The following is a 23,483-nucleotide window of genomic DNA, read 5'->3' as shown; positions in this document are numbered from 1 at the left end:
CAGAGATATCAAGAACCAAATTTCCATTGTGTCAAAACGTCTAGTTGTGTTGTTGCATGCCGCAGCTTAATTTGAGACGTTGGATAAGTTTGGTGCTTGAAAGTGTCGTATGGTTGGAGTGCTGAGGTTTTGAGGGCAGCTTTTGAAGGTAGAAATGCTTGTGACTCTATCTGTTCACATTTAACTCCAAATGTTCACCTGTCATTTCCCACACACACCCACTCACACATACACAGATGCAGCTGGCACTCAAGTTATGTGGTGCTGTGTGATCTGACCCTAGTCGCTGTGTCTGCAGCCTCTTAATATAGCCCACTGCTGTCATGGTAGTTTTTGCCCCTCGTTCCTTGCTCTGTGCTTTGTGAGAACCAATATGTGTGTGCATGTTAGCCCCAGCACTCCCCCTGTGGGAGTGCTGGGGCAGTCAGCCTAGAGTCTGGTTGCGAAATATTGCTACTGACCTGTGTTATTTCCCAAGTTACTGTGAGGCAGACGGGCCCTCAATAAAATGGATTCTGTCAGTATCTAATCTCCATTAATTTGTCTTTTTAATTGGTTTTCATAATGAGTTTATTTTGTGTTTTAGAGGCATAGTCTTCAGAACAAACTCAAGTGGACAGAGAAAGATGGATGGCTCTTTGCTATTCACCAGTGGTCCTGTTGTGGCCACTGTCCCTGATTGCATTAGAGTTACTATGGTGCTGCCCGATATCTTTGGCCTGGCCTCAAGCCAGAGGACGTGGTTAAACTTGCACACATGCACACACAATCAGACACACACACACACACACACACACACACACACACACACACACACACACACACACACACACACACACTGAGAGAGACACAGAGATGCAGCAGAGACCCCTGCTCTCAGAGAGTATTCGTTTCCAGACTGACTGGAAGCTGAGAGTCTGGAGAACCTACTCCCATTGTCCACCTACTTTCTTGGCATTTCTCTTAACTTTGCCTGGCACACCTCTTTTTATGCTTACTGCTAGTGTGTCTTAGTTACCGGTGGAATATCCTGACCCTCTTGGTTTCAGCCCTAAACCCATGGGCTTTGGATAACCAACTAGTGTTTGAAATTCAAGCAGAGCTCAAGGTTGGTCATTTTGTTTCTTCACAATAAATAACAATTTAGTAATATTACAGAAATTCAATTTGTTTTTTTGTATAGGAATACAGGCAACCGGTCATGTTGATAAATGCAAGGGAAAATATCAATAGCTAAATTCATAATGTCAGAAAAGTATTCCTCTGTGATGTAATGTCCTGTTGCAGTTCCACCTAACACTTTGGGATGTTGCAAAGGGAATTTCCAACACAAGCTTTTTATGATCAGCAGCTTAAGTTACAAGTGTTTTGTGTAACAGACCCATTTGCAATTTAGGTTAGATTTAAGGAGAAGTTTTGCCTCATGAATAGAGTCTTTTTTTAACATCTGCATCGCATATGATAACTTACTAATTAGTACACGTTACACTAGCTGAAATAGAAAAATCTGCCTCTGTATTAATCTTTTCAGTCTCGAAGTCAGAACTTGTGGTTCTTGGCCAGTTCTTAAAACTTCTCTTAAAATGTGATTTGGCATGTGTCTTGAATGTAGTATATATGCCACAGTCTATGTTCCACTGTGACTATTTTTTGACTGAACTGTTGTGTACACATTTGGCTGGTCTGCACTGTTTGACTGTGTACAGGCCAATAGAAGCTGAATTGTTTAAGCCTCTCTTGTCAGCGGTCAAGGAACAGCGTGATCATGTGAACCAAGTCTGCCATGCCAAAGGAATGTGTTGAATTCTAACGATGCAGCTTTGACAAGTGCATGTGACTCTGTGCAAGAGCTCAGATTGGCGGGGGCAGGAGAACCAAAGGCAGATGGGATGAAAACAGGGGAGGATAGGTAATCAAAAGAAAGAATGCAACGGATAAAAATGTCAAGGTCGTGGCAGAGCAAAGTGTGCAACATTTTCACCACATGCTTATCTGAGAAAAAGTTTTAAAGTTAAAACTGTCAGACCGAACAACAAGGAGATACTGTGGGAATGTGATAAACTTGTGTTTTGGTGAGTAACATATCCTGAAGTCAGATGAGCCAGTCTTTATCTCTAGTACAGCTTTGGGTCTCATGGCTGAGAGAGGGCTGCCATCTGCACTCACAAACCATCCTCAGAGTATGCAGATTGAATAGGGCACTGTATGAACAAGGGTAATTAAGTACATTGAGTCTGGGAATCATTTTCAGCAAAGATTCCCATTGGTTATATAAAGGAGCCAAAGTAATTGTGGTGTTACTGAATTAGTCAGGGAGTAACAGTGGCTTTCTGTCAGTATGTTGCTTTTAGATGAGCAGTTAAACATAAAGGCAATCAAATACTCGTTTCTTCCATAAGCAACTGATGTCATTTGACCAAGAAATCAATGGAGTCATTAGAAGTTATTTGGTCGTTGTTGTCATTGCTCTCTCTGTGTCGCAGGCAGGAAAACTATTAGAAATTCTAACAGAAATGCTTTCTTTTACTTTCATTTATATATTACAAATTATACAAAAAAACTGGACCATAGGGTTTAAACACAACATACATAATGGAGGCACAACCTCCATTTCTCCATGTCCCAAGCTTAATGTTGTTTCCTACTCAGCAGGGTAAAAGGTATTGATTGGTGACCTGGATTTTGCTCTTGCCACCACAAGCCAACATGAGTGCATTATAACCATGCTGGAGGAGCAATAACTATGAATTACAAGAAAGTGAGAAAGATACTTAATAGAGCAAATGTTGGTTGGCTGTGATTTGTGCTTCGGTTATCTTCTTTCACACACACCTGCTTCATTTAAATTCCTGTCATGAAGATCTCATATTTGAACCTGGTTTGTATGATTGCTATATGATTGCAAACCTAATCATTAGCAGCAAAGACAGATTCTTTTATTCCCCCTAATAATCAGATTAAAAGCCCAGTCAGAATCCCATGTACAGACCTTGCTAAGAATAAATGGGATCATTTGGAAACAAATACCATTTTGTGTTAATGGGGTGAAATAAACCCTTAATACTTTCATTCTGCTGATTGAAGTTTATCATGTGGTGTAACTGCTCACTTTGACACCCCCCCCTTTTTTTTATTTTTTATTTTTTATTTTTTTTAGATTATACAGTCTTTCTTTGCATCATTGAATTCTTGAATTAAGTTGAACACTGTAGTGCTAGAGACACAAAGCTCTTTCTGTCTTCTGTGGTTGGGATCAGTGACATGTGCTTTCCACCACCAGTGGTCGTTTCTGAGTGTATTTCCCACATGAACCAGTTAAGTTTGAGAAATGTGTACTATTTTGTTTGTTTTTTTAGTTCAATTAATGATGGTGAGTTGCTAATGTTTTAATCTGCGTAGGATATTTTGATAACACTGTTGCTTCAGCAGAAGACACGGCAGTAGAGCCAAGTGTTTATTGGACGGACTGTCATTCATGTGCTAATGAGACTGTAGTCCATTACTTTGTGTTGCTATTTACTATTATTTACTATATTTACTTCATTTGTCTTAATGTTAGCGTTTTTGATATATATTTTGGCATCATCATCATCACCAGGAAATACTCTATATGTTGGTCTCATCATTATAAAGGAAGGCTCTTTTTTGTTTGGCTTTGAGTTTTCTGTTGTAAAATCAGAAGGATGGGAGCAGGACAGTTTATTTTAATGTGATGGATCTGAAAAAGCAGCCAATGGATAAATATGCTGTTAACAGGGGGTCATAACCAGCCATTTGACCTCTCTGTAGGCAACAGTGCATGCATTAGATGGCCATAAAATTTCGAGAGAAGCTGTAGAAGCTGAGAGATGGTGAGTGCAGGTGAGATGAGTACAAATGAGTGCAAGCTGTTAGAACAAATCTACAGGCATGCAAGCAAGCACACACCCACAGAAGCCAACCCACATCTAAAGAGAGAGGAAAGTTTAAAAAAAAAAACGCTGACAGAGTTTTGGTATTTGCATAATAGTTGAGTTGAAAAAATGTATTGCATTGTTATCTTTGCTGCATGTATTGGCCACTTAAAATGAATGTGTCGGAGGGATTCCACACATTCTGCACTAAATGTGAATCACTGTATTGGGAGTCACATGAACACACATGCAGCACACAACCTCTGAGGTATGTGTTCGCACCACGCACATTCTCTTTCAACAGAAAGTGAAGCAGTATCATCTGAATGTGACAATAGAGAATGGAGGTGTGTACCAGTTTCAGGGGACTGGCTGAAAGAGGAGGTGTGTCTTTAAGTTGGCTGAGTAACAAGCCTAGGCAAGCTCCACGGCTCAGCTAGTAAAACAGGACACCAAACATGGTTAATGCAAGTACTAAGAATCAGCATGTTGTGCCTCTTATCTTTGAAAGGAAGCATTTCAGATAAATAGTATTTGAACACAGGACAGCATTCACTAATTCCCAATCCTTTGACTTTACTATTAGATAATTTCACATTTTCACTGAGTGGATTATCTGGTAACCTAACTTGTATTTGAATCTTTTCTCATCTCCTGTTCTGCTGAGTAACCAGGCACCACTTTTCTTTTTTTGAAAGCAGCACCAGTGGCGACACAGAAGTGCATATCAGAGTCCATTTCCTTATCTGTATATGCGGCATCTCAAGCCATTTCCTAGTGGACAGACTCTAGCAAGAGAGGGGCTAATTAGATCATGTCTAAGGCAACCTCTCACTGGCCGCTAAATGTGATTTGGAATAATTTTCATTGGACTGATTGGATTAGACTGCTGCTGCTCACTGCATGGATAAGTATTAGGTTAGACGCACACACACAGAATGGACTAAAAGTATTAACACAGTACCTATTATCCAGCTTTTTTTGTAACTCTTATTGAATTGTAATCAATCAAAAAGCCTTGAATATAGAAACTAAAAGCTTCATTTGGTGTATACTGCGGTCAAATAATATTTATGAACATGGCTTTATTAAACAAATGAGCCAAACACTCACACACAAACACACACTCACCCACAGATGTTTTTTGTTGCCCAACTATGGAGAAGTCATTCATTTCACTATGCAGTGGTCCCCATGCAGGAAGCAGTGGGACCGTCATGAGTCTGCCGCTCAACCCACAACCTGCTGTAGTGTGAAACCCTCTGCTTCACCGAGAGCTACAAGGCTGTGCCACTGCAGGCTCTTATCAGAACAGTAAATGTAAAAATACCTCAATGTCGAGTCTGCGTTATTGCAGACTGACCTCTTTGTACTGACTTGTGCATGTGCAGGAGTGAATCGAAAGCCACGCCGGGAATTCAAAGTGGGATGGTGCACTTTTTGGCATGTGGGCACAGCATGTTGAGCAGTGGCTGATATTTTTGGTTCTACCCACCTATCTTAAGCCGGCGTAGTGTAGGTGTATTGTAGTGTAGAAGTGGTGTGCAATGGGGGTTGGGGTGGGCAGTTGTTGCCAGGGGAGGTGGTATGTTATTTTCAGTCCATTGTGTCTACTTCCTGTGGGTCAGGGGTTATTGGAGCAGGGTGTTGCAGACTTTACGGAGTAAGAGGAGGGGAGGGAAGTCAGCAGGGTAGGCCGGAAAGTGGCCATACTCAATCGACAACAGTGGCTGGTCAGCAGCTTGCTTACCTCGCTTTTCTCTTAACGCTCTAATCTGTGCAAAGCTTGGACTCTTCAGAACCAGGTAAAGAGACACAAGCGGTGTTTTAATAACCATTAGCCTTGTTGTTTTCAGCATTTTGTTTTCTTTTGACAATTTGAATGCTGTTGTTATCAGTGTTTTTACAAATATGATAAGCTGTTTAACTTGGCAGAAGGTCAGAGATGGCGTCAAATATCAAGCGATTATTCTTCGAACATCAGTGTGGAGAAGTTAGGTGCATATAATATGATACAGAAAGTGGATGGAAGCTGCACGACTCTTGCATAACCTGAACCGTGCCTTAATGTAACCTTAATGGTGGTGTTGTTTTGGGTCAAGAGCATCAAGAGTTGCATCGTGATTCATTCTTAAAGTACAATTAAGCTTTTAGTGAATCATATAGCAGAGGACATAAAATAACATCTTTTACTGCAAGCTTATAAAGGAGTATGTGGAGATCATGTCCATCAAAACAACATGCACAGGATCTGTGCATATAGGATATGGTAAGATATGATAGTTTTACTGGTTTTACTGTATTAAATCCTATAAAAATAAAAGAGCATTGCCCATGCCAGGAAATGGCCATCATGAGTGCTGCCACTTCCAGTGAGGGCAGTGACAGCTTTTGTGTTGGGGGGAAATTTTGTCTTTGTGAGCAATATTGTATTTCAACAAGAAATCTTGAGGCCACATTAAAGTGAAGGTGAACAAAGTTCATTCTCTAAGCATAATTACTTTGTCTTCTCTCCAAGCCTTTGTTCTGCAATCAGTTGTTACTTTGTTTTGATGGTAAGCGGCAGACTTGATGCTGGGTTGTTGTGCCCATATATTTTATTGGTTATAGTAAAGTACCTGCACCTATCAGTGTTGAGATACACATACAAAGCCCTTTAGCTAGCTTGTCTGTAGGTCTTTACTGTCATGTGAGTGCTACATAATTAGTTGCACTCTGTTAAACTTATTATCATTTTTACAAGTATAAATATTATAAAAGCCAACATTGATACTAATGCCTGCTGTTTTCCCACAAATTATGACAAGCAGGTAGTACACAGGACAGAGTTCCTTTCAGATTTGGGCTAGATCATACATGAAAAAATATTACCATGTCTCAAAGGTAAGGCAGGGACAAAACAGTCATGACTGTATATCTGGGGTGGTCAGTTGTTCCATCAAACAGATTTTCATGCACTCATTCATTCCTTTATACTCTGTGAACAATTATTAGGCAAGTGTGTATTCTGACCTTTTTACTTCTATGGACATTTTCCAACTTCAAACCATATAAACTTGAATGCGAATGTAATGAGGTATAGGGTGTGGTCTAAAGTGATTAACACCTTTTATTGAAGGCGTGCATAATTATGAGGCTGCTTCATTAAAATAGGCCAAAAAGAGATTTAACTGACACTGAAAAATCAGAAATTGTGAAGTGCCTTTCAGATGGATGCAACACTCATAAAACGGCTAAAATATTGAGGCATGACCACCGGACAATCAAACATCTTGTTGTGATTAGTCAACAGTTTTCAAGCAGTGATACAAGGTGAAGTCTGCAGCATTCAAGAAGGCCGCATGATCTTAAAGCAGGACAATGCTCCATAAGATGCATCCAAGCACTACACACTGCTTGCCTAGGCAGCAAAGGCCTCCTCACCTGACTTAAGTCATACTGATCCCTTCTCAAATGTAAGATTTACAGTGAGGAAAGAGCATTGTATTGCATTATATTTGTTTAACAATACAGATGAATCCTGAAGAATACATTTTGCCTAATAACTGTACACGCAGAGTATACAGGTTAATACGATGCAAACAAGGACATGTTTGATAATTGTTTTAGTGGAACTTGCATAATGCTGCTATACTGTATGTATACTGTATATATGCAGTAGGTTGCTTATTTCAGACCAAAGGACCAGAGGATAAAAAATGAACATTAAATAGGGATTTGTAACTACTTCCTGCAACTCAGGTGAAACATTTAGCAAAAAACGGGCTGTATAATGTGAGCAAATCATACAATTTGGTCATTGAGTCTTTATTGTGCAGATGTCATGAATTTCCCCTAGAGGATAAATAAAGAACCTATCTATCTATCTATCTATCTATCTGATTCCTTCTCTGCTTCCTCCACTCAGTAGTAACAGTATTTTAGCCCAGCACGTGTAGGCTTCCCTTTAGTGAGTCCTAAACTTCTAAAGGAAAGACAGACTGTCAGTGTCTACGTGCATTGTTATGGGGTGTCTTAATGCAGTCCTCAGTTTTCTGGACAAGTTATAAGACATTAGCTGTTTCAGCATAAGGTAAATGTTAATATAGAAGAGGTTCTAAAGTTAGCACCTGACAGACCCCCAAACACAACCACAGTGACAAAAGGAGGCAAAACAGGAAATCTTTTTGCCCAGAGTGTGTGTTGGGAACAGATGACCAGGAAGATAAAAAGCGCTAACAAAGTGGAAACTTCCACTAAGGGATGTTATTTTGCCTTGTGTGTGTTTTTTCTCTCCTTTTCTCTGTTTCACAAAGCCCCATGTTTCCTGGAAAACATAGTCAGAGGTAGTTGGTTTAGTTTTGATGAAAATACTGTGAGTGCTCAACAGTTTCGTATATTATATGTAACTACTGACACTTCTGTGCTCCCTCAGTCATACATGATGTGAAGCTGTGTTAATGTTTAAACCTGCGCCCTCTGAGTTAATGCTTTACCCTGTGAGCATGGTTTAAGTCTGGAGCCAACCTATTGGAAAGTTGTGAAGGGAGGCCGGGGATAGCTATTTTTGTTATTCATTTATTTTTTTGGAGGTGGAATACGTTAAATGTGAATGATAGAAAATTGATTGCACCATCCTTGTTTTATGAAAATAAACAGGAGCACCGCATTCAGGCACAGTACAGAACTACTGATCAGCTCTTCACTTCCTTATGCTGTCTTCTGTTACATCTTCCCCACCTTCTCCCTCTCACTCTCTCTCTCTCTCTCTCGGTCTTTCCCTCCCTCTGTCTGTGGATACTCTAATGAATGATATGGATGATTACTTGACAGAGAGTTCCTTTCCCCGCCCCATGACAAAGATTCAGTGCAGCAACCACAGCAATTGCACAGTTGTGTGTGTCCAAGCCAATGGAGTAACAGCAGGACCATGGTCCTGGGCTGTATGGAATAAGTACCAGGAACCACACACTTGGTTGAGAATACCTCTCCAACAAAGCCTGAGAGAATGTAATACCTCCCGTTGAAAACTTCGGTAAGCACCACAATTTCCACTGCTGATATTTTTTTGTCAAAGTTTTGTGGACAAAGCTGAAGTTCGATAATAGTTGAAACATTATTGAATTATTCCAGAACCTGCTTCTGTATATTTGACCTAATGATAGGGTGGTTGTGGGTTCTGTTTTCAGTCAGAATATTTAGTTTTTGATGTAAAATAGCCTGAAGAACTGTGACATTGTCTTGTTATTAGGTCACCTGTGAAAGCCCATAAACTAAGAACACCTGTTTGCCCTTCAGATGGTCTTTCATGAGAATGTTGGTTTTTGTGCGCACTGTTTGCAAAGATAGCAGTATGACTACCAGGGTCTGTGTTCTTTGGACAGTTACCGTAGATTGTTAGGGCTTGGGTCAGATGGCGCCTGGCTGGGTGAGAATTTCACAGCTGCACATGAAAGCAGAGCGACTGTGGGATGGTAAATTAAGAGAGGGAGTGAGGGATTGTGTAGATGATGAATGGAGAGAACTTGCTTGTTTTGATCATACAGTAGGTGCTCCTTATGGATCAATACACTGTTGATGAGCATACATATAGGATGGCTGTCTAACTGATGTATGGTGCACTCTCAGGAGGAGCTCTTTATGTACACACAGCTGCTGAAATTTGGTGTTTAGAAGTGTTTCTTTCTCCTTCTGTCTTTAAAGCATTTATTAATATCAGATGGTGTCCACATAAGAGCATAAACAGCTATTTTAATCACACACACACACACATGCACGCTGTCTTAACATTACACAGCAGATGTCAGCTCACCAGTTTATTTCTGGCAAAGTGGGAATGCACAAATGTTACCTACATAGCATATGCCCAGCTGCATAAAACCACTGCTCTGTTTTTGGTATGTAGCCCACTTATTTGGCCTTTTAGCCTGTACAGAGGCTGGTGCTGGCTCACATTGCTGCACCAGTTTCTTTACAGAGCCTCATTAACTTGCTGTGTGGTTTGTGTGATAATTCAATATTTCCATTTATAATCACTTCATATAATTGTATCTTGAGGAAATTCTCAGATTGAGATATTGTGGTTCACAAATGTATAAATGAATGATTACAAGTTGAATGTGTTCATAATCTGTTTTCAGCATTTTAAAACAGAAAAACAAGATTATGATCTTGTAAAACACTAAAATAGTGTTATAAATAATGCTGATAATTATCACTATATTCATTTTGTATATATTTTCCCCAAGAGCCAAATACATGTCATAATACATTCTAGTTTGCATTTTTCAGGATTTAAATTTCTTAACTGTACACTGTAGACTAGCTACTCATGATTTATTCTTCATGTGATAGCTTGTGATTATGTATACAAAACATAAACTAGAATATGGCAAATTAAGAGCACTTACAGTATGTAAGGCCTTGGTGTGTTAATGCAAGGTTAGTCATTTGCAGTGTAATAAAAAAATGGATGTGTAGTTGCCAAGGAATTCTGGATTTGAGCTTTGGTTCTTCTGGAAGAATCGAGACTTGAGATTTTCACTGTTGTGTCTCTGACCTGTGTGGGAAGATGGGGCGCATGCACACAAAGCAAGGATGTGATGTTTCAGTTTAACAAAGATTTGCTCTTGTTTTCTCTTGGAGAGGAGTGAAATGAAGAGGTTGACTCTCACATGGGAGCAGCGCTATGCTGTGGACATGAATGATAATTGATAAGTTCAGAGACAGTTGGGAGTTAAAATTTTTGTTGTGGGTGTTTCCAAGATGGACGTGTAAGGGTTCAATAGGACACACACAGGCACACATAAGCTAATGTTGCTCTTACTTCAGTCTGTTTGCCTGGGTGGTCCTATCTTTAGCCCTGTTCTCACTCTATTTCTCTTTGTTAATGTCTTCTGCTGTCTTTGGCCACAGTCCTGGTATGGGTGCTAGGAACAGGGACTTTTAATAAATGGTTTATTTGGACAGTGCGTCTTTGTCAGTTGTTCTCCTTGACATACTTTGACAATGACTTTCATAATGATTCATAATGGCTTTTCACTTTTATGCTTCACTGTTGGCCTAGGTATGGTAAAGAGTTATCAAGAGAATTTAGTGAACAAGATACTCAAATCGTCACTGAGTTGCCTGGTTGGTTTTATATAAAAATTTCCCATCTGCAGCTCTGTTGCTAAGAGCTGTTAAGACTCAACAACTCACTGTGGTGAGGGTCAAAAATTAGTTAAAAGTATCTCTGTATGTAGAAAAGTGAAGTCTGCAAAGCTCTCATGCAAGACTTAGCTTCCTTAGGGCTGCCTGGCAACTTCGCTTGTCTTTGTGCTGATGAGTGGGCACTTTTTTATTACAGCACAACATGATGAAAAACACATCATTGCCTCCAACATGCAGTCGGAGTCCAAAAAATAGTTACATCTACCCAAATCCTAAAGTAGAATAGAAATTATAGGAGTGAACGGCAAAGCAATGCCTCAATATTTTGTTGAAATCTGGGTAAGAGCTTTGCATTTTTATGCACTTTGTAAGTTCTTCTTATCTTTTGACTTGAAAGACCTCCAGCCACTGACAAGGTACCTTTGCAGCAGTAGGAGAAGTTGTGGGCTTTTGTGAGGTTTTGTGAAGCAGGCATGTAGAGGAAGCTGTCCATGCTGTGGCATCTCTGACCTCTTTTTATTGAGAGTGCAGATGGGAAACAGAATCATAAAGTCTCCACAGGAAGCAGAGGAAGGCTCACATCCAGGGAAGAGGATGGAGCCTTCAGATGCAACACCAGAAAGAGAAATGCAAGGAAAGTGATTTGTCTATAATTATGAGCTTCACACAGACCTTTGATTAGGAATGTTGCTGTAATCTGGGGAAAGGAATACGCAACTAGGAATTTGCAACATGGGCGTTGAGATGAGACAGGTTGTAAAGCCCCCATGAAATGCCATCTTTACCTGCTTAATGTGATGTCTTTCCTGTTGGAAGGGGATATTTGTTACAACATAACACAGTGAAAGATCATTCTAAATCATTGGAAATAAAGTGATAGGCAGTTTCACAGTCCAGGTAGTCACATGATGCTCACTTCCATTTGTACTTCTAAGTAAGTGTTTCTTTCTGTGTAATTTGGTCACACTGAAATTGTTAGAAAACACATGTGATCTCTCATGTTTCTCTCTGCACTTTAATCTGAAAGCTGTGTCAGGTAGGTTCACAGTGCCTGTGTATATTTGCAGTAAAACTGGAAAATAAGATGTTAATTGAACAATGAATGATACCAGTGATGGCTGTAATTATAAAAACAGATCCAAATTGTAACAAAAATGAAACAACTGTTGGTAAATGAAATAATATGTTGGATATGTTGGGGTGCACTCCCACTACAATTTTTTTAAACCTAACACACACCCACAAGTCTGTCCTTGTCCCACCCCCTCTGATTTAGCAGTGGCAGTTAAGAAGGTCTGGGACAACCTGATTACATAGAACAGGAAGTCAGAGGAGGGAGAGGTCACAAACTGCAGACCCTCACACACTGCTCCACATGATAACGTGCGCAAAGGCGCAAATAAGTGTAGGAACAACAACAACAACAACAACACACTTGATTACTCACTATCAATAACAGAAACTCTACAAGACAGAAAAAAAACAGCTCTGGATATACAGCTTGTAAGGTAGGCTTACTGTTTCTCACTGAACCTCAGTAATAAGAATGTTGTAATAAGGAATTATTTGTTTAAGGCAGGCGTAGCAGAGAATCAGTTTTGTGATACAAATAAAGACTCACCCCCTGATTTACAGAGGCAGGTGCAAACCAGGTTGATTTGAAAATCATCTTATTTGTTTGTGCCTAATGCTTTCACTGTGTGGTAATTAGTGTGACTATAAAAGCTGTTTTTCCGGTAGTAAATCAGGATGCTGAGCTCAGTATTGTGATAACTGTTGGTCGTTGGCGATGGCATCAGCTCGATCTTATTTCGCACATTTAGGAGTTATCTTATAGCACTAACGCTGTAGGATCACGGCAAAGAGGTGGTTACTTCATCAAAGCTCGTAGCTTGTTTGGAGCCTTTAATATCAATTCCCGTTCCATTATGGGTCCACTCGGATATTTTCTTTACCTTAGAAAAAGCGGAACATTGTACCCCCCACTGCTGCCAGAATTGGTTAACTTTAACTATAAATGGGAACCAACAGGATTATTGTAATGCATCAAGCCAAACACTGTACATTCTGTCTTATATGGACTGAATTGAGATAAGTAAGTATAATCAGGTTGAAATGAGGATTACAGATTTTTTAATAGAATCTCTTGCTATATTGTAGTTAAAAACGCTGTATTCTAAATCATCTGACGGGGTTATTGATGTAATGGAGAACTTAAAGACCTATATGTGTGCCTATATTAAAGTCCAATCTCAGGTAAATACAGAAACACCCTGAATATTATTTCAGGGTGAAACCCTGTGTAGTTTGTTAAGGTGCTGTTAGCCAGACAGTTGTTTACTCTGTCCGTTGTGAATAATATCCAGTGCTTCCCACCAACAGTGTCAGCTGTAGTTCACATCAGGTTGAGCATGAATTGGATTATCTAACAAGACTCCATCATGCATGACTGTGATCTCAACAGAACAAATCGACCAATCAGATTTACCTTGGGCCCAGAGATTGACTATTAACCACTGTCCAGGATGCTGGACCTCAGGAATGCACATGTTTCATGGAAGTCCCCTGTCCTTCCAGCAGGCGGAGGGCTGATGACGTTCGCTGAACCGCCTCACTTAGCCAAAGGCCATGCACTTTTACTTGGACGTTAACTGCCCTCTCTGGTGCTCAAGGATGTAAAAATAGCTGTTTAGCAAGAATCCCAGTCATGTCTTGCTAACAAAGACTGATTTATACAAGTTGCGGCACTAAGCATAGAGGAGCTTTTGTCCCTCCTCTCCTTCTCCTTCTGCAGACCTCGTCACTAAGGCCAAGAGCGCCAAAACCTCTGACGCTCTCGACACTCCTTTCTTAGAAAAGCCTTTGTTCAGCACCGTCTTAAGGTCCCGATAGTGAGGCTTAGGGAAGCACTGTGGTCTACAAGATTGCATATTTGTTTACTGCATTTGTGTCAGATTGCAGTGTCATGGAAATATTTGGTAGTTTTGCTGCATCTCTGCGTCAGCAGTTGCTTGTTATGTAGTATATTAAGTATTTGTCCAAATGACTGAAAATGTCATGTACTCTGAAATTTACTCCTTCATTTTTGTTCCCCCAAAACCTCTATATGTCCATACAGGACACATGACTGCCTGCGTTTGACAGCACAAAGACCATCACTGATTTGGTGTTGCTTTAGTTTAACCTTTCATTGCCTCATCCTTAATCATGAGACATTTCCAGATCCTTCCTGGATATTGAGCCTAGAAAAAGTACTAGGTTCAGGTACATGACATCCTTAAATGTTAACACCAGATTTCAATTTAATATTGTTGACTGAAGCTATTACAGAAAGGCAAATAATGAAATGTTCTCTAATATAGCAGTAAGTAATGAATTTCTTGTATGCTTTTCCACATCAGTGCTGAGTAAGATTACACATAACTCTAGGCCTGCTTATTCCTTCTAATGAGACTGTCCTGAATAGAACACAGACCAATATTGACAATCTGGAATCTATTGTATGTTTAATTTCCTGCTTGGGAGAGATACACTGTATGAGTGGAAAACTAATAGAAGAAAAGTTTTTCTTTATGACATATCCACTGACCGTAAAAGGGGTAGGTCTGTTTTCTGCTTGGCCGTAAAATGTTGTCTGGTGGTGATTTCTGGCAGATTAAACGATAGCACATACTAATTTGTTCTGTTATCACCAAAAATCTTGACCTTCTCTCCCTCGTCTTCACCCTGTGCTCATCCTGCGCCCCGTCTCTCCCTCACTCTATCCCTTGTGTTTTTCTGAGGAACAAACAGAGAAGCTGTCCTAGTCAGGATGAGTCAGTGCAGCTGGGGTGCAGGTCATTTACCCACAGCCCACTCAGATGGGACAGATGGCCCAGCCACTCGCATGCTGCTAAGTGCTAACTACGCATCCAGAGTCTGTGAGCTAAGCTAATGCTAACACCTATTTGGTGAAGAGAGTGGTGTGGTGGAGAGAGCTCAGCTAACAATATCAAAACACTGATTATCTGTATGCAGAGGTGAATAATACAATTATCATTGCCCAAACCATTCTTCAAGGTATTACTTCTTTTCTGTAATTTTGAAACAGTGTAAAGCATTGCCACTGTTTCAAAATTTAATTAAATCACTTCTTAATCAGAGCTAGCACAGAAAAAGATCTCTTCTGCTCACGTTCAACAGATCACAGCTGTGTCCATTGTATACTGATTTTCAGTGCCTCGTGCTGCGTATTCCACTTTGAAATGCACAGATGATACTTTGTACTTGCTAATCTGTTGTTATTTACTCAGAACCTATAGTGATTTTTAATACACATATCCAAGTCAAAAATACATGTTCGAGCACTGATACACAACACGAGCCCACAGAGAGTGCTCCTGTAATGTGCCACTTCAGTTATAGTTATGCATTCAAGAGAGGCTGATTCTTTGCCCAGATAAGCACTTCATTCTGCATACTGAGGTTTTGCCAAATAGAAGTGTTGTATTGATTGTGTACAAAGATGTTCTCTGCTTATCTTTCTCTCTTTGTGTGTATTCCTCTTTGTTCTTTTTTTGTCCTCTTTCTTTAATTAGCTGTGACCAATGACATTGTGTGAAAAAATCACCGGTGTGAGTCTGACAGCACAGTAAGACAGCCACACAGCCTCTCCTGCCTGTGAGAGCCAGGGTTTTAGCTTTTGTACCACGGTATTGTTACACATGTACATGGACTGTGTATCTAAGTACATGTTGAGATACCTGGGATAGATGCATACTTGCACAGATCCACTATTGGCAGTTCTATTGGTTTGTGTATTTGTATGTAAGTATGGTATGGTAAATAGGTGGTATTGTTAAATTACGTTGATATAACACACACACACACACACACACACACACACACACACACACACAAAATAGATACCAGCCTTTTAAAAGAAGCATTGAACCCTTCGTGCCTGTGTATTTGGGTTTATGATGCAGCATATTTGCTGTGCACTTCACTTCACTTAGCCATGCTTATCTGGCTGTCTGTTTGTTTTTGAGGATTAAAACTGTATGAGACTACGTTGTAGGCTTACAATTGCAAGTTAAGTTACAACCTGTGAAGTTATAGGTTACCAAGGGTTGGGTGTAAACTTGCCTATGAAGTAAATTTGAAATATTAAACCTTTGTTGTTTCACAGTAAGAGTAAGTCTGGGAGTTCAACCCTCAAGATAAAGTGCTGGCAATCTATTTAGTGTCCTTCTAACTGCCCTACAATCATCTTTGGTCCATTGCACTTAATGTGCAAGCAAGCACATGTTGTGCATGCATTAACGCATGCTGGCACACCTGCACCAGTTGAAACACAAATAACTTTGGTGTCACTTTTCATGTATTATCCAACACAAGTGTCATAGAAACAGCACACTGGCCATTATCCTGCAGAGAGAGTCTTGTGTAATATCCCAACTGCTGCTGCTGCAGAAATACAGAAACCCCAGCCTGTCACGGTATCATTTACCATTAGAGATATAGAGGATGAGTTTAAGTATGCAATTTAACGGCCTGTGATGACAGAACATTCGCATTAGCAATTAGAGCACTTAAAGGCTTTTTAGGCTGCATTAAGCTATCTAAACTATGAAGCACAATTAGCCTTTAAAGCACAGTAAAACTAGCTTGGTGCAGCTTGAGTGGTGTTGGCAGGATGGTACACTAGCAACTAGTTTCATATATTTAAACTATTGAATTAGAGTGATTTCTGTAGCAGGAGACTGATGTGGCCACACTGCCTCTTCTTTAGCAGCTGCAGGCAAACACATTTCCACTGTGTTTGCTCAAATCCTGCTGCATTTGGGAGTCTTGCCATGTCTTTAATCAAGAGGCAGTGTTGCCACTCTATCTCATTTATTTCTTTACTTCTCATAATATAAATCTGGGCATGGCATAGTACCAAGCAGAACTTTTCCAAAGTCTGATATGGGAAAGCTATGGCTTATTTAGACAATGAAATATTGAAAAGCAAAAGCAAATGAGCTGTAATAGTTAATTAAGATTTGACTTTGGGGACAAAGTTTCTATTGATTCCAGTCAGTGTCAAAAAGAGATAGTTTGACACTTTTTCTTACTCACTTATTCACTACATTTAATTGGCAGCAAATGGCCAGGGGTATATTTGCAGGACTCTTTGTTGGCTGGCTGCTGGTTGCAGCATTTCCATTTCCATTAAAAAGTAGTGTTAGCTGCAGAGCTTTTATATTGTATTGCATTACTATATACTGAATGTCCTCCTGGTGCTTGAGGATGGAGCTAATCTCTAATCTCAGTCTTTCTCATTCTCCATCATTGTCTTTCTGGAAAGATATTAAACTCTCACTCTTGCATATTTTGTCCTTTACGCACTTTACCTTCTCTTCACCTTTGCCTTTGTCACGCTCCAGTGATGTTGGGTCAGGAGGCCTCTGACGGCAGCGTGACTCCACTCAGTTGGCATCTCCCCCCTGACCCTCCCACCCTCCTCTTCCCCTATCATCATCTTAGTCAGACCCTCAATGCCGTCTCTGTCTGGCCCCCATAGGCTGTAGGACCTGAGTGGGCGAATGGCGGGTGTCTTCCTGTGTTTCACCCTATCAGAAGACATAAGAACGCTTGGAGAAAAGGGGGAGGGGGATAGAAAAGGGCTGGTGGGGACAGCTGCCATGCCAGGGGAGCCCTCCCCATCTCAGTCCAGTATCGTCCCATGCCGTCCCATTCCCAACCCTGGTGCAGCGAACACTAGACTCCTACAAGCTGAAGTAGGCTCTGATTGTTGAGTGATCTGAGTGGTTCAGAATCTGTTGGTGTATTAAGGAAGGCTGGAATGGATGTACATGTTTCCTGCAGTTATTGAGTACTACAATCTGGCTTTGAGTATTTGGGATTTAGCCCTTACTTCAACACAACACTGGCTGCAATGGAAAACACAATAGTAAAATCAGGACTACATGCCTCATTGTGTTCTTCATGAGCCTTGACAGGAGGTATGTAATGGTGGACTACTACACAGTTTTTGGCAAAGATCGTTTGGCAGATGTTTGTGGCGTTGTGTTAAGAGCATGATCGTGTGGTTTGTGTTCTGTCATTATGATATTATGTGTGTTTACATGCACTTAAAACAACAATTTGTGGAGTAGTCATGTGATTATATCATATGTGAAATGATTTTGTTCTGAAAAGTTTTTATTTTTAGTTAAATAAGACAGTTCTGGTGGACATTGGTGCAGTCGATGTGTTGCTCTCAGACCATTCATTCTCAGTGATGGTGGGTCCTGTAAGGACATGTAAACAAAAAAAACTAGTTTCCTTAGTCTAATCAAGAGAAAAGGCAGCACATCCTTCTATCCAGTAGAAGTAAAGCCAAAGCTCAACTACCAGTGAAACAAAAGTCGATTTTTAAAAAAAGCAGTTTCCTCAGTACTGTATTTTTAAATTCAGACACATAAGCACACATTCACACTTTAGGAAAAAAAACAGTTGTCTCACTACAAGGGCCTGTTCTCCCACTGTGCTGCCAGTTATAAAAAAAAGAAGAAAGAACACTTAGAGCTGAAGTACATATCAGTAATACATTTTAAAAATGCCAGTGCTGGTTTAAAAATATGGAAGAAGGTAGAGGAGAAATGTGATTACTGTCCACTACTGGATTTTTCTGTAACAGGGTAAATACAGTGGATGCCAATTTCTTGCCTTAACCTCAAGTCATGTAAATTAAGGATGATCCTAACGACTTATTTACCTGTTGATTAAACAGCAATTTAAATTTAGACTAGTCTACTAGTCTGTGGGTAAACAATGTCATATTGGTTTGTGGAGCATGGCGACTGTTAGCAGTGCTAGCACCAGCGGCCTTCTTACCTTGCAGGTTAATGTCCACATGTATGTGCTGAATGTTGTTAAGCATGGCTGCGGTTGACTGGTTATGTGCCATTTCATTCTGACCCAGCTTACATACAACCAAAATGTTTTCTGTCCCACTTTTCTCTTTGCTTGTTTACAACATCCTGGCATTAGCAGAGGGAGAGGGGTGCTGCCACCTGCCGGAACTGCAGCCCAAGCTAGCAGGGGATGGCTGCATGACATCTTAGATGCAGCAGTTAACTGGCATTGTTCATTAATAAAGATAACAACGAGTACTTTTGGTGCTGATTCGCAAGGGTGACAGTGTTTACTCGTTTAGTCCCTGACAGCTTACATCCCTAATATAAATAGTTAGTAGGTGTAACTCTCAGGCTATGCGTGCATGTCCGCGTGATGGAGCGGAGCTATCAGGAAAGTATCTGTAAATTAGCATCACCCTGGTTCCCTAAACAAAAAGCCAATAGAATTTTTTCATCGTCTTTTGGATAATTGCAGAAAATAAACTCTGTGACAAATGGAAGTTTATGATACTGACACATTTTGTTCAGCAAGATAATCTTCACAATTGAACGTCACTTTTATGATTATTGAAGCCTAAATAAAATCGCCTTCAGTAAAAAGCTAATGTTAGAATATAAACCAACTTCACCACCGTTGCATGACTTCCAGCACTAAGCTTCCAACTTGAAATTTGTCTCTCTTAGAAAGTTAGTGATAGTTTGCAAGAGTGTGAGTATAAACAAAACAAGGCTGTAAAGGTGGACTGGTGGAAGTTTAATGTCCCTGACAACCTCTGTATTCTCATTCAGCCCCTTGTTAGCAACCGCCTTTTTTTTAAGACATGTAAGAGCTTTGAAACGTCACAAGTGGGGTGTTTACTGACATATTTTATGTCGTAAAATAAAACATGAAAATGTCTTATTACAGGCATCCAACCAAAAACCCAATCAAAAAACCCATCCATTTAGGGTCAAAGGAACCGGAAGTGCAAAAATATTAACTCAAGTTTTAGGGCTGTTTACTGCAGCACTCTATTATAAAAGAATAAGTGATTATTTTTATGCACGTGTCTGGGACTCAATGGGTGCTACAAATCAGTGTTATAAAACAGAGTAAGTGTGTATAATTGTGCATGAGGAAAGCTGTGTGAAAGCCCACAGATGGTGGATAGATGCTCCAGCTACCACACAGCTTGTCATCCTAGAACTAGTGGTGTAACCATCCTAATGTGCAGATTCTCTTCAGAGCTGCAGCTCTTTGAATCACAAACCACCGCTTTAAACTTAGAATGACCCTTAACACCATTTACGCTAGGGTTTGAAATAAAATTTTGATTTTAAACATTTTATGATAAATAAATGACCATAAAACATTCTATCAAATGTCTCAGTTTAAAGATTCACAGTTCCTTGGGGGGACGGGGGCTGCAAATCTGCTCGGATCATAAAAACTAAGAGCTGTCTCACCAAAAGTTTTTGTCGTGCTCTTTGAAACAATTGAAAGACTCGGTTCACAAGGAGGCTGGTGCAAGGCAGTGAGGCCCTTTCAACCTGCAATAACAAATTTTTTGTCCACTTTTTTTTGGAATACATTTTTCACAGTACGATTAATTTTATTTATTTATTTTTTTACATCTTTTAAGAAGGATACATTTTGACTGTCCCTTCCAGGGGTGAACAGCCATTGATACCTCTTTTCCATTATCTTTTTGAGTATTTCCTCAGTATGAATTTGGCCCATTACATTTTTGTACATAGCTTATATATTTATTTTTTGTCTGTCCATTCTTTTTGTTATATTTATTGTTTCTTTGTGGTACCCTCTATGATAATTGCTTCTCTTTTGGATAGTTTATGTGATCATTATACTTGATAAAATGTTTGTGATTTACTAGATTCAGCGTGTTTTCACAGCCCCTCTTTGTGATCTCAGGGCGTCAGTGTAGTTTCATTTTTAATTCTGCAGGAACCCCACACAGTCATCTGTGTGATTACTATACATATTGCCTGGTCTTCTTTGTCATGTTTACTTGACTAAGCTTAACAAAGATCTCAGTGAAATTGCAACATTGTTATGTTAAATCCATGGGCCACTGTCTGCACAGCGTGTGGCTCTTTTGTTGGATTTCAGTTTTAAATTTTTCAGCTATAAAGGTTTCTTGGATGTGCACACTCTCCACTCTGCTCCTTTTAACTACAAGTGACCTGTTTTCTCATGCATTTTCAAAGGAACTGTACTCTATGAGTATTAAGCGGTTTTGTTCAACAGGCCTCACTAGCTGCTGTCTTGAGCATATACAACTCACCCAGTTGTCAACACTCTCACCCTGGGCGGGCCTGGCCTTGCTGTAACTTAAGCTCTCAGTCCTTCTGTTCCCCACAGGGTAACTTGACCCACGATTGCTTTGTCATGTGCCAGAGAGAGAGGTTCCCTCTCCACACCCACTGTCTTTATTCAACCAACACAACACACATCAGTGTTGTCTTTGCACATTCACTTTAGTTTTTATGGTTAAATTTGGTATTTAAGTGGTCCTGCCTCAAAGGATGTAGGTTTAATAGGTTTAATCCTCATTTGGACTATGTGGGTGTGTTTGTGATTATATAATGCAGGCCTTTTGAACTATAGTGTGTGAAACATGTGTTGCATGTGTGTGTGCAATGTGCTGCATGTGGGGTGTGAACGGGGTTTTGATTCTTTTTGTATGAAACTATGTGTGTTATTGAATTTTTTAGTGTTTTGTCCATGTCGTTTCTGTATGTCTGTGTGCCTGCAGTATAAATTCCAGGGGCTTTGCAGCTCTGCTTGTTTCTTCATCCTGTTTTTGGAGGGAAAGGTCTGATGCTCTTCATGCTGTCTCAGTGCGGGGCTTGGCCCACTAACAAAGGACACCCTGTGGATGGAAAAACAGCGAAGGGATGAAAAAATCCAAGCCCACAGCATTTTTAATACGGTCAATCTCCTACCCCAAAACAACAACAACAAAGCATTAGTTTGCATTCCTCACACTCTGTTGGTCTGCTTCCTGATCTATCTGATCTCTGTGTCTGTGTCTTGTCTGTCATTTTAAACTCACATTTTAAACAGTCCTGGGAAAGTTTCTGGTATTCAATCTATCCTCTCATTTTGGAGTTCATGTTTTTTAGTAATACACTATCTGGTGAAATATGTACAAAGTGTCCGTACATAATTGCCCTCGCTTAAGCAGTAAAGGAAGTGAAATTTTTTTGAATAATTCCCTTATCTTACGACAGAATCTAGCAGTCACTCAGACAGGTCTTGCTTCTATTTTGAGGAGAGCTTGTTTTGGACCTTAAAACAAAATGTTGAGCCTAACTGCTGTGACTCAGCAAAATCAAGAGTTCGTGACCTCCTTGAGTCTACATTTAAATTAACCACTGTTGGATATGTTCTCTAGATAAAACTCCAATGTGGAAAACACAATTTACAAGCAAGGTTACAGTGTCAGTGTAGTGCCAAAATTAATCAGCTTTTGGCTTTGAATTTATGTTGAAGGCCTGGAGAAGCCTTTCACTCTCACTGACCTTTATCTTTCAAACAACAACCCGTCATATGCATGGTACATTAACAAATTTTGAAGCTGTATTTTGAATTACAGTGGCACGGGGGGATTTTTATCATGTTTCTATAGCGTGGCCCTCAGTAATCTATTACTGATTTATTAAATTATCCCAGGAAGCTAGTGGTCTCTCATTGCCTTCTCTTTAATATACTTAATGTGCTGTCGGATAAGGATTTTATTACTAAACTGTCTTTTATTTATGTACACTGAGTGAAAGTCATAAATCTTATCTACTTTTCTGTGTCTGCTATGCCTGAATTTAAACTCTTCTGTCTGCTTTGTGGTGCCATATTCTCACAGACAACAAATACCATTTGAAAGAAAAGACCTAATTGCCTGTTTCTCCTTATAGATTTGGTTATTCACCCCAATCAGGGTGCTACACCAAACTATGTGGCTTTTGTTCTGGTTATCCCAGACACATATTTCTGGTTGCGGGCCTCTTCCCTCTGGCTCTCAGTATTCTTCAGTGAGGCCAGTGCAGCTGGTGGAGAATGCACACAGAGACACAAGCTATGCTAGGACACATTGGCTAAACTGGAAAAATAAAGCATTTGGCCAGCCTGTGGTCAGTTGGGAATGGAGCAGTCATTGTGAGAACACACAAATAACCTTTGGCCTCATTTCTGTGCTCACCCTGCAGGCATGGAAGAAGCGGTGGTTTGTTCTTCGCAGTGGCCGTCTGACAGGCGACCCAGACGTGTTGGAGTACTACAAGAATGACCATGCCAAGAAGCCCATCCGCGTGATTGATCTCAACTTGTGTGAGCAGGTATGGTTCTTCATTATTACCAGCCTGCAAATTGAAGAGCCCCAGTTCCACATTTCTACATGTATAATTGATTTTTAAGCTAGCTGCAGCATGTGCCCAAATATATTCATAATTTTACTTTTGTGGTGTTTGCATTACTTAGGACACTGAAGTCACAGATTTAAGCCACTATTTTCCTCACAAATACATCAAGTCAAATTTGAAAAAAAAAAAACTGCCATATTTTTTAACAATACAT

The 23,483-nt window shown here is 40.0% G+C and overlaps 1 protein-coding gene across 9 annotated transcripts in view; it reads left to right on the top strand.

Moving 5' to 3' along the window:
• Positions 1–23,483, top strand: part of gab1 (GRB2-associated binding protein 1) — a 51,584-nt gene that overhangs the window by 11,149 nt on the left and 16,952 nt on the right. For 6 of the 9 annotated variants that reach the window (XM_023404206.2, XM_023404203.2, XM_087173459.1 and 3 more), the window contains exon 2: positions 23,117–23,245. In XM_023404206.2, coding sequence (XP_023259974.1) covers positions 23,117–23,245 — 129 coding nt within the window. Of the gene's footprint in view, positions 1–919; positions 1,109–8,796; positions 8,908–12,392; positions 12,533–23,116; positions 23,246–23,483 lie in introns of those variants that run through there. The other 3 variants (XM_087173461.1, XM_087173462.1, XM_087173460.1) reach the window with 3 other exon arrangements.

This window comes from Seriola lalandi, unplaced genomic scaffold, assembly GCF_002814215.2.
Source record: "Seriola lalandi dorsalis isolate HSWRI2012SDOR001 ecotype SW California unplaced genomic scaffold, Sedor1 jcf7180002054234, whole genome shotgun sequence".
Classification (NCBI taxonomy): domain Eukaryota; kingdom Metazoa; phylum Chordata; class Actinopteri; order Carangiformes; family Carangidae; genus Seriola; species Seriola lalandi.
Note: the sequence above shows the minus strand (reverse complement) of the source record. Positions and strands in the feature narration are given on the sequence as shown.